Source organism: Marmota marmota, unplaced genomic scaffold, assembly GCF_001458135.2.
Source record: "Marmota marmota marmota unplaced genomic scaffold, marMar, whole genome shotgun sequence".
Taxonomy (NCBI): domain Eukaryota; kingdom Metazoa; phylum Chordata; class Mammalia; order Rodentia; family Sciuridae; genus Marmota; species Marmota marmota.
In genome coordinates this window covers 7236461-7248132 of record NW_026000261.1, presented here as the reverse complement: position 1 = coordinate 7248132, position 11672 = coordinate 7236461, and the positions used below count along the sequence as shown (strand labels likewise).

The 11672-nt window shown below is 41.9% G+C and overlaps 1 protein-coding gene across 1 annotated transcript in view; it reads left to right on the top strand.

Moving 5' to 3' along the window:
• Frmpd3 (FERM and PDZ domain containing 3) overlaps window positions 1-11672 on the top strand; it is a 69784-nt gene that overhangs the window by 53438 nt on the left and 4674 nt on the right. The window contains 1 exon segment of the mRNA XM_015497966.2: window positions 9998-10815. Coding sequence (XP_015353452.2) covers window positions 9998-10815 — 818 coding nt within the window.

Here is an 11672-nt window from a genome sequence, read left to right as displayed (position 1 = left end):
GTGTATAAGAGACAGCACCAGGTTTCCCACTAGTGAGCACTGTAGCATGCATCTTAACTGGCACACCCTGACCCCATGGGAAAGACAGCAGGACTTTGCATGTGCCTATTCTACAAAGGATGCCTGTGGCAACACATTCTGATTAAGTTGGTGAATAAGATAAAAATAGCACACACACAGGAGAGCCAATTAAAGAATTACTTTGGCAAGGCATAGTGGTGCACACCTGTAATCCCAGCTACTCCTGAGACTGAGGTTGAAGGATTGCAAGTTCAAGACAAGAATGGAAAACACAGTGAGATCCTGTCTCAAAATAACAGTTGCAATGGATCTAAGACAAAGCTTTAGAGGTATAGTAAGCCAGGGGGAGATTCCTGCATGTTCTGGCTTAGTTGAAGTGGGATTGATAATGAGGAGAGACCTCCTTTTTTGATCATCATAGTGGGGCTTGACAAACTTGTCTGAAATACAAGGCCATTGAAGGCTGGGGTGGGGTAGGTGGCAGGGAGTCTGGGCAGGCCAAGAAGAAGGTTTTGGGATAGGAAAGGATTATGATGAAGAACAAGTGCAGCCTCTGGACAGAAGACTTCCCAGTTAGGCAACTCAGTGTAGATACTTCTCAAAGCTCTCCAGGGGCCTTGGGAAAAATTAGCCTAGTCCAGACACTGCTGCCCAGAACTGAAGCTAGAGAAAAAGGTGACCCTAAGAGCAAGTATTCCACATATTAGACCTCAGGCTCATATACATGCAGGAAGTACTCCCCCACCCCAGCTCCCAAGTATCATGGGCAAAGCTGAAACTTAACACCTAGTAGTCACCCTTTCCACATGCTTAAAACTTTTGATCCACTTGCCTTTGCCTGTTGACTATTTCTTCTCTCTTCATGACTTTCTTGTGGGCTGGGGAATGTGGCTCAGTGATAGAGCACTTCTATAGCATGCACTAGGCACCAGGTTCAATCCCTAGCACTGAAAAAAAAAATAATTAACTAATTAAAAAGAATACTTTCTTGGTTTTTAGAATTTTTCACTTCTGATCTAGACTGAGGTGTTTTTTAAAAAATATATTCTTGGGGCTGGGGATGTGGCTCAATCGGTAATGCACTCACCTGGCAGGCGCAGGGCACTGGGTTCAATCCCCACCACCACATAAAAATAAAATAAAGATGTTATGTCCACTGAAAAATAAATATTAAAAAATTCTCTCTCTCTCTCTCTTCTCTCCCTCTCTCTCTCTTTAAAAAATATATTCTTAGTTGTAGATGTACAAAATACCTGTATTTTATTTATTTTTGAGTATTGAACCCAGTACCTCATACATGCTAGGCAAGTACTCTTCCACTGAGCCACAACCCCAGCCCCCTGAGGTGTTTTTGAGAATAGAAACACAGTCCTGATGGATGTCCTGCCTGTGTGTCATTTCCCTACATACATGTCTTCTTCCCTCTCTTTATCACAAACAAGTCCATCACAAATCTCATGACAAGCCCAAAATATTGTCCATAAGAATTAAAAGAAAATCTGCTAAACATATTTGGGAAATGATAGGTGGCCCCAAAGCACATGAAGGGGGCTTCACAGAGAGATGCAAAAGAGCTGAGTTGGAATATGAAGAAACCAGAGGAGGGTGGTGCTACACGTCTTCAGGTGAATAGCTCTGAAGAGGCAGGTGCATACTTGCAAACCTACAGATGGCCAAAAATTAGAAAAGCCAGCATTAGCATTATCAGTGTCACCTGTGTTCCTCTTCTGTTTAATCACATCCGAGTAAACTGTACCTCTTACTGAGCAGGATGGAGAGAGAAAAGGGGAAATGGGAAGGCAGAAGAAAGAACCTGGAACCCAGCCAAAGACCAGATGTGACAGAGTTGTTCAGGGGGATCCACTTTTAGCAGGTGCTAGTGATAGCTTGTAGTCCCAATCTGTCTGAGAAAAAGTTTGACATCCCATCAACACCCTAACCAATGCTGGCTCCAAGTGTTCCCCTTGCTCTGGGATAGTAGCACCAAGTGAAGGACATGGTATCACGAGTCCCTGCAGCCTTACTGAGCAAACACCTCCCATGTTGCTTCCCTGTCACTTTTCCAAAGGAAAATCTGCTTCATGGGATTCTCTTACAGCTAGGCATAGCTTTAGAGCCCTCTTCCCTGATTCCTGACAAACCCTTGTATCTGCAAACTGACAGAGGCTCAGGGTATTTATGAACATTCAGGAGCCAAACAGACCACTGTGGTGTCTCTGTTGTTTATAGGGCTTTTTCTTCTTAGTGTAAAAATAGCTCAGGGACAGATGCAAATAGCCTCTGATCTTCCTTTCCCATCTCTTCTGGCTAAATAAACAAGAGCCACAACTTGAGCTTGGTAGCACCTCACCAGGGCCTTGGTTTCTTATCCTTCTGAACTGTTAGATACTGGTTTGATAGATACTGGTTTGATAGCAGGTACCCAGAACTCTTGCTACTAGGTGCTGTGGGGTGATCTTCCTGTCTCTGCATGAGTTCACAGAACAGTGGCTATCCCGGCAAAGCAGGAGGGATGGGGTGCACTTCTTATTTCATGGTCCCAGGGAAAGAAAGGATGCTATTGAGAAGACCTCAGCCCAGGTTATATTGCAGAGATTATCAGTTCTGCTCTTGTAGAATTCTAGGACCAAGATCCAAAGCTGAGATCCATTTCCTCTCAACATTCATTCCAGAACAGATGCCCCAGTGCTGACTGTTGTTCTTTAGCAAAAGCCTTTAGGGTTTAGGCCTCCACCCAACCTCAGCTGGGCCTTTTCCTGAGGAGCCAAAGCCTTAGCCTACTCAGGACCTTGTCTCTCTCAAAAGGAGGAAGATGTATGGCTAGCTCTGTATTCTTATCCCACAGGAGTTTCTGGGTGCCAGCTTGTCTAACATGGTGTTTAGCCTACCTGACCTTTAAACTAAAAACTGGGAAAGAGAAGCCATCACCACTCCCATACCCAGGAAAAAGGGAGAATGGGACGTTGTAAGGAAGGAATTCCCTCTCAGTAATTTCACCAAAGTTGGTATTTTACTTGTTCATTATGCACACATTTCTCAAATATTCTTTGTACCAGGCATTGGGGGGGCACAGCTAGGAATAATAGACATGATCCTTGCCTTTACATAGCTTAGAGTCCAGTGGGGGTAAATATACACAGACAGATGATTAAGGGGAGAATGCTAATATAGTTAGTATCTTTATATTTATAGAGGGGAAATTCAATAGTCACAACAAAACAACACCTGTGTTTGAAGGCCCAGAAAGGCTGTAAACTTAGAGAATGGCTCACATGAATGCCAATTCTCCATCTAGTCTGAGGGGTCAGAAAATCCAGAGGCAGCCCTGGATTTTCTCTAGCCCTGAGCTCCCTATATCCTGAGGGAATCCCAGAAAATAAAGCCTTGGGGACCCCTGTTAGAACCTCAGTTGGAGGAATTCACTCTACATTTTCTATCATGGCTAGAAACAGTTTATTGTGGTAAATTGAATATTCTAGTTAATGGCTACTGAATATTCTACACATGACTTATCACTTTTCATGTAGATAAAACCCAGCAACATGCATGGAATATTAAAATTAGACTGAATATAATAGACATTTGTTTTGGTGGTACTGGGGATGGAACCCAGGGCCTCACCAATGCTAGACAAGTACTCTGCCACTGAATAGACCTTTTGATTTTGATTTTTTATTTTTTTGATGATTCAGAAAGAACATGAGTTTCTTGCAAGGCCCTAGGTCCTCATTATGACTAGTGATTATTGGACTGAAGAATACAGAATAACCGAGTACTAGAAAGCTGGATGAGTCAATGTTATTCAGACTGTGTATATATGCGTGTGCATCTACATATACTGTTTAGTAACTCCTGTCAGTTTACTGTCCTGTTCTTTGTAAGCATTTTAAGTCAATCTTCTGAGTGGCTGAATATAGAAGAATAAACTAGGGCACCCCCCCCCCCTCAGGGAAAGCTCATGAGCAATTTACAAAGATTTGAAATCTAGGAGGCATGGTGTCCCAGCCATCCGCCAAACACACCTGGTTTCACTGGCTTTTCTAACCTTCTGCATGGAGGAGCTTTGAGCTTCTCCAGGCATACTCTCTTCTCTGACCTAAAAGTCACAGTACCAAGTGGTAGGTGGGGCATGACCTGGCCTTGACAGTCTACTATTGGGAGATGCTTCCAGCTTATAGGGAGAATTCCAGCCTTTGGCTGGGAGCAGTGGCTCAGATCTGTAATCCCAGTGACTCAGGAGGCTAAGGCAGGAAGACCACAGATTTGATTCCAGCCTCAGAGTCTTAGTGAGGCCCTAGGCAAATTAGCAAGACCCTGTTTCAAGATAAAATAAATAAATAAAATGGCTGGAGGTGTAGTTAATTGGTAAAGCAGGTCTGAATTCAATCAGCAGTACCAAAACAAACAAAAAAACTCCAACCTTTGCCTAAGAGGAGTTATCACCTGGTACATCCCCAAAAACCTGCAGACAATACCTTGAGGTGGATAGACATCATTTATAGATAGTTCGTTCTTCTGGCTCAATGTTTCCCTGGAGCGCTTCTTCCATAAGCCTCAGAGGCCTGGTATGAGGGTCATTAAATACTATCTCCCCAAGAGATCCAGAGGTCCATAGATACAACCAGTAAGGCCAGATATGAACCCATTCAATCTAATTATTGAATTTCTATTTGGAAGGGCACCATGAGCTTTAGAAAACCAGAAGAACTTGGCATCTGAAGACAGAGACTTGGATTCCAGTCCCCGCTCTGCCATATCTTGGTTGTTTAAATGGAATCTTAGCATCCTCATCTGTAAAATGAGGATAATAATATTATCTACTTCACAGGGAATTTGACAGGATTACATGAGATAAACTGCACAAAGTGGTTTCACAGTGCAGTGCACTTTTTTTTTCTTCTCATAAGGATTGAGGGTTTATCATGTGCCCAGCACTTTTTATTTTTAAATAGTTAAATTTTATTTAGATATAATTTCCAAACCATGCAATTTACCCATTTAAAGTACATAAACCAGTGTTTTTAAATATATTTAGTATAGTCACTGGGTTGTATAACTATCTCCAAATTTTAATTTTAGAACATTTTCATCTCTCCTCTAAAAAAGCACGCCTGTAATCCCAGTGGCTTGGGAAGCTGAGGCAGGAAGATCACGAGTTCAAAACCAGCCTCAGCAAAAGTGAGGCACTCAGCCACTCAGAGAGACCCTGTCTCTAAATAAAATACAAAATAGGGCTGGGGATGTGGCTCAGTGGTCATGTGCCCTGAGTTCAATCCCCAGTAACAAAAATACACACACACACACACACACACACACACTAGTAGTAGTAGTCACTCCTCTTTTCCCTCTAATTGCCACACAGCCCTAAGCAATCACTGATGTATTTTTTATCTCCATAGCTTAGCCTACTCTGAATGTTTCATATAAATTAAATCATGCAATATATGGTCTTTTGTGACATGCTTTTTTCAGTTAGCTTAATATTTTCAGAGGTCATCCAAGTTGTAGCATATATCAGTACTTCATTCCTTTTATGACTGTAATATTTCATTGAATGGATATATTCTTTATCCATTCATCAGTTGATGGACACTTGGGTTGTTTCTTCTTTTTGGCTATTATAAATAATAATTTTATAAACATTCATGTCCAGCTTTTTATAAGCTGGTACCAAAAATATTTTTTAAATATTTTTTTTTAGTTGAAGATGGACATAATACTTCATTTTATTTATTTATTTTTATATGGTGCTGAGAATCTAACCCAGTGCCTCAAACATGCTAGGCAAGTGCTCTACAAGTGAGCCACACCCCCAGCCCCAAGGACATGTATTTTCATTATCTACTTAGGAACAGAATAGCTGATCAACTGATAACCCTGTGTTTAACCTTTAGAGGAACAACCAGAGTGACCATACCGCTTTACATTCCACAAGCAATGGATTACAGTTACAATTTCACCATAGCCTAACACTTGTTATTGTCTGTCTTTTTTTAATGTCCATCATATTGGGTGTGAAATGATGATATGCAAACTCTCAGTTCTTATTTGCGGTTCCCTAGTGGCTAATCATGTTGAACATCTTTCGTGCTTTTATTGTCTATTTATATATCTTCTTTGATGAAACATTTTTTTTTTTTTAAAGAGAGAGTGGAGAGAGAGAGAGAGAGAATTTTTTTAATATTTATTTTTTAGCTTTTCGGCGGACACAACATCTTTGTTTGTATGTGGTGCTGAGGATCGAACCCGGGCCGCACGCATGCCAGACGAGCGCGCTACCGCTTGAGCCACATCCTCAGCCCCTTCTTTGATGAAACATTTTTTCAAATAATTTGTCCCTTTTTTTATGTAATACTGGGGATGAACCTTGAACCCAGGGGTACTCTACCATTGAGCTACATCCCCAGCCCTTTTTATTTTATTTTTGAGACAGGGTCTTTCTATATTGCCAAGGCTGGCCTTAAACTTGCAATTCTCCTGCCTCAGCCTGCAGAGTCACTGTGATTACAGGTGTGTGTCATTATGCCTGACTATGTCCATTTTTAAATTGGGCTATTTAACCATAAATATGAGGGTTTATTTCAGGACTCTCAGTTCTATTGCATTGATCTGCCAGCATAGCAGATCAATGTATCAATAGTATAGCTATTTTGATTATTATTGCTTTGTTTTATATTTTGAAATCAAGAAGCATGAGTCTTCCTCCTTTGTTCTTTTTCAAGATAATTTTGGTTATTCTGGGTCCCTTGCAATTCTGTATGAGTTTTTGAATTAGCTTGTAAATTTCTACAAATTCAGCTTGGATTCTGATAAGGACTTCGTTGAATCTGTAGATTAATTTGGGAAAGTATTTCCATCTTAATATTAAGTCTGTCAATCCATGAACATAGAAAATCTTTTCCCTTTATTTACATCTTCATTACTGTCTTTGACAAATATTTTGTAGTTTTCAAGATACAAGTGTTCTTTTGTTAAATTCATATTTATTTTATTCTTTTGGTACTATCATAAATAGAATTGTTTTCTGATTTTATTTTTCAGATTGATGGTTGCAAAAAGATAAATTTGATTCATCTTCTCAAAGAAACAAGTTTTAGTTTTGTTAATTTTCTCTACTTTCCAATCCTCTACCCTCCAGTATTTCCTTATGCTTGCCTTATATTTAGATAGCTCTTTTTCTGTTTTTTTAAGGTGGAAGTTTAGGTTATTGATTTGAAATCTTTCTTCTTTTTACGTGTAGGCATTTATAGCTACATTTCCTCTTTAAGAACTGCTTTAGCTAGATCCCAAAAGTTTTGGCATATCGTATATTCATTTTCATTGATCTCAAAGTATTTTATAATTTTTCTGGTGATTTCTTCTTTGATCTATTGGTTATTTAAGAGTATTTTGTTAAATTTCCACTTATTTGTGAATTTCCCAAATTTCTATTATTGATTTTTAATTGAATTCTGTTCTGTGCAGGAAAAATGCTTTATATAATTTCATTTCTTTTAAATTTATTGAGACTTATTTTATGGCCAACACATAGTCTATCTGGGACAACATTCCAAGTGCAATTAAGAAGAATGTATATTCTGCTGGTGTTAGGGAGAGTGCTCTATAAGATGTGTTAGATCTAGTTGGTTTATAATATTGTTCAGGTCCTCTATTTCCTTGTTTATCTGCTTTTGTTTTAACTATTATAAAAAGTAGAATATTGAATTCTTCAACTACAACCAGGCATTGTGGTGCTTGCCTGTAATTCCAGCAGCTCAGGAGGCTGAAGCAGGAGGATCACAAGTTTGAGGCCAATCTCAGCAACTTAGCAAGACCCTCAGCAACTTAGTAAGACTCTGTCTCAAAATTTAAAATATAAAGGGCTGGGGATGTGGCTCAGCAGTTAAATGTCCCTGGGTTCAATCCATGGTACCAAAAAAAAAAAAAAAGATAAATTCTCCAATTACAGTTGTATTGTGTATTTCTTCCTTAAATTTAGTTTTTCCTTCATGTGTTTTGGGACTCTGTTGTTAGTTCCAGTGCTGTGCATTTGTCAAAGCTATAAACTCTAACAAGAGTTAACACTGACATACTAACCCTGCCAAACTAAAGTTTGTTTGTTGTTCTTGTTTTTGTACTGGGATTAAACACAGAAGCACATTACCACTGAATCCTAGCCCTTTATATTTTATTTAAATTGCCAAGGCTGGCCTCATACTTGCCATCCTCCTGCCACAGCCTCCAGAGTCTCTGGGATTATAGACATGAGCCACCATGCCCTATTCAACTGGAGATGGAAAGGCATTTTTTGTGATTTGTTTGTATTTATAGTACTGGGTATTGAACCCAGGGCCTTGTGTATGCTAGGCAAGTGCTCTATCAGTGAGCTACATCCCCAGCCGGAAAGCATTTTGAAGTCTTGTTTTATAGATTCTTGACCACAATGATAAACTGTAGAGTAATGGTTGAAAACATGGGTTTTGAAGCCCCTCATATCTGGGATCAAATTCAAATTGTCATTTATGACTCATGTGACTTTAGATAAGTCATGTGACCATCTGGGTCAGTTTCTTCCTCTCATTGGATTGTGAAGATTAAATGAGATCATGTTTAATAAATTGACCTGTTAATGCTTGCTGTTTACCTGCTGATAGCAGAAAGAGCTGTTGCTGTCTGAGTGCATCCTCACAGATAACATGCAGAAGGGCTCCCAAAACAGCATGAGAGAGAAGCCATTCAGAAATAAAGCATTTGCTACTGGGTACAGTGGCACATTCCTGTAATCCCAGCAACTTGGGAGGCTGAGGTAGGAGGATAATGAATTCAAGCCAGCTTCTGAAACAGTGAGGCACTAAGCAACTCAGTGAGACCCTGTTTCTAAATAAAATACAAAACAGGGCTGGGGATGTGGCTCAGTGGTCGAGTGCCCCTGAGTTCAATCCCCAGTACCTACCCCCCCAAAAGAAATAAAGCATTTGCTGCAGATAGTTCTCAGATGTAAGCACCTACCATCAAGAGCTATTAATGCCAGTGGGGTGGTACATGCCTATAATCTTAGTTATTTGGAAGGCTAGGGCAAGAGGATTGCAAGTTCAAGGCCAGCCTCAGGTACTTAGGTCCTAAGCACCTGAGACCCTGTCTCAAAAAATAGAAGTAAAATTGAAAAGGGCTGGGTGTGTAGCTCAGTGGTAAAGCACCCCTAAGTTCAATGCCCAGTACCAAAAATAAAGAACAAACTATTGATAAGAGCATTTTACCACATGTATGTGTAGCAGGCGGGGCTGGCCCTGCATGAACACAGGAAAGTAATAAGCTTTGAAGAATTATGAGAATTCAACCCCACCCTTCTTCCACATAGCACATCCTGTCATATTTGCCATACCCTTTACACGTTCAGATACCCAGAATTCTACTAAGTAGATAGCTATTATTTTAGGGCCCCTCTGTCAACAGTCCACTTTGAACCACAAATTCTTGGGCATTACACTAGTTGGATTAACACTTTCTCAGTAAAGTATTAGTAGCTTGTCAGATGCATTTCCTTGGGCTAGGAGAGAACCAAGATAACAGGAGCAATAGAGCACTGGAGGTTGAGATAGCTCTGGAAAAGTGCAGGTCCTGCAGTGACAGTTCTCAAAAGAGTAAAGTAAACCTCACCTCTTTAAATGTTTATAGCTGACTGCATACCACAGGTAGGAGTCCAGCAGTGCTCAGCTGTCAGGTATTTCCCCACCCCCACCTCACCCCATGCTTTTTCCCATTTCAAAGGTGATGGGATTATTAGCAGTTCAGGCCTTGAGATTCACCCACTTCACTTTCAGGGTCAGCAGGGACATGGCCCATCAACTCCCCTCCCTGTGATCTCTAGCCAGATAATGCTTTCTCTTGGTATCTGCTTGCCATCTGCGCAACAGGGACATGATCCAGACATGTCAAGGGAGCTCAGCCACTGTCCTCAGCATTAGGGCTCATCTGTTGATTCTCTTTCTGGGTTTAGATTACATGCACAGTGCCCACCGCCCTGTCACTGGGGGCCACCTGGGGAAAAAGGAGAGTAGTTATGTGGGCAGCGTGGGCGCCAGCCCCAGGAAGTCGAGCGGCTGCACGCCCCCACCTACCGACTCTGAGCTTGTCAGCTTCTGCTACCTCCACATGCGGGAACAAAGGAAGGAGCAGGAAAGCCGGACAGATGTCAACGAGAACCTAATCTTCTTTGAGGAGACCAGGCCCCGGACCAAGTCTGACCCCACGTCCAAAAGCTCTGGCCAAGGTTACGACGTGGTCCCTGATGACTTTGATGCAGCCAGCCTAGACCACGAGCCTTGTGCCAGCAGGGCCCGGTCCTACACCTTGGACAATTCCCTAGGGGCTGAAGCCCTGAATTTCTACTGTGACTCATGCAAAGCCAAATTCCAGGAGCAGCAGGGCCCTCGCAAAGGCGGGAGGCCTGGCTCCTCTCGTGACAATATGGTAGACTTGATGTCCCTCCCACCACCTGGGAGTGAGGAGGAGGAGGAAGAGGAAGATGAAACAACTTCTCTGTTGCCTGCCATTGCCGCCCCACCCCCTGGTTTCCGAGACAACAGCTCTGATGAGGATGACCCCAAGCGCCGAGCCGTCCAAAGCCAGGAGCAAGGACGCCACCTTCGTGGGCTCTTGTATGATGAGATTCCAGTGACGCTGATTGACAGTGTGCAGACCCGGACAGTTCGAGATCATGCCCAGGAGCTAGATGATGCTCTAGTGTCCACCCTGCAGGCTCTGGAAGCTCTGGCTGCTTCAGAAGATGGACCGCACCCCCCACCCCCACAGACTGCAGGTAATGGCCTGTTCCTTCTCCCTTTTTCCTCCTCTTCCTTCTCCCAGCCAGGAAGAGCCAACAGATAATGTTGTTTCTTCTCAAATAGACATTAAAGTCACTGTGGTGTGTCAGAGCAGTAGCAGTAGATGCCACAGAGGTAATCCAGTTAGTGTTTGCAGAGCAACAATGCTGTGACCAGGATGGGCTGCTCAGCTCTAGCCAGAGGTCCGGCCCTTACCATTCCATCTCTAGTCCATCTCTCTGGACATGTCTTACAGATAGAACCCAGGGATTAGAGCCATGACAGCTACAGAGCCAGGCTAGGAGGAAGGATGAGAGAAAAAAATTGTGAGAGATACAGAAGCTAGGCAAATGATATCAGCATGTACATGACTGGAAGAAAAACAACAGGACTAAGTAACCACCTTGTGACCTGGGATTGGGGATGCCAACACTGCTAAGGGCTAAGGTCTTTATCTTACCTGAGAACATGCCTCTAAGTCAGGGGCATCAGAGTCCTGGTTTCCTCATTCACAGTCAGTGTGACCCGATGCAAGGCACTTTTTGTTTCAGAGCCTCTCTGTTATCTCAAATTGGTTTGAGAACAGTAGTCACATCATGTTGGGTTATTGTGAGGATTAAATGCGATCATTTAGTCAAAGCACTTAAACACTATTTTGCATAACAGTAAGGACTCAGTAAGTGGGAGCTACTGCTATTAACTATTAGTGGATAGGAGAGTCATCAAACATGGCTGAAATAGTCACATGTATGTCCATTCTAGACAAACACATCAGACATGTACCCATAGTTACAAATACATACCTCCATATATATATATATATATATATATATATACTGTCTCTTATAC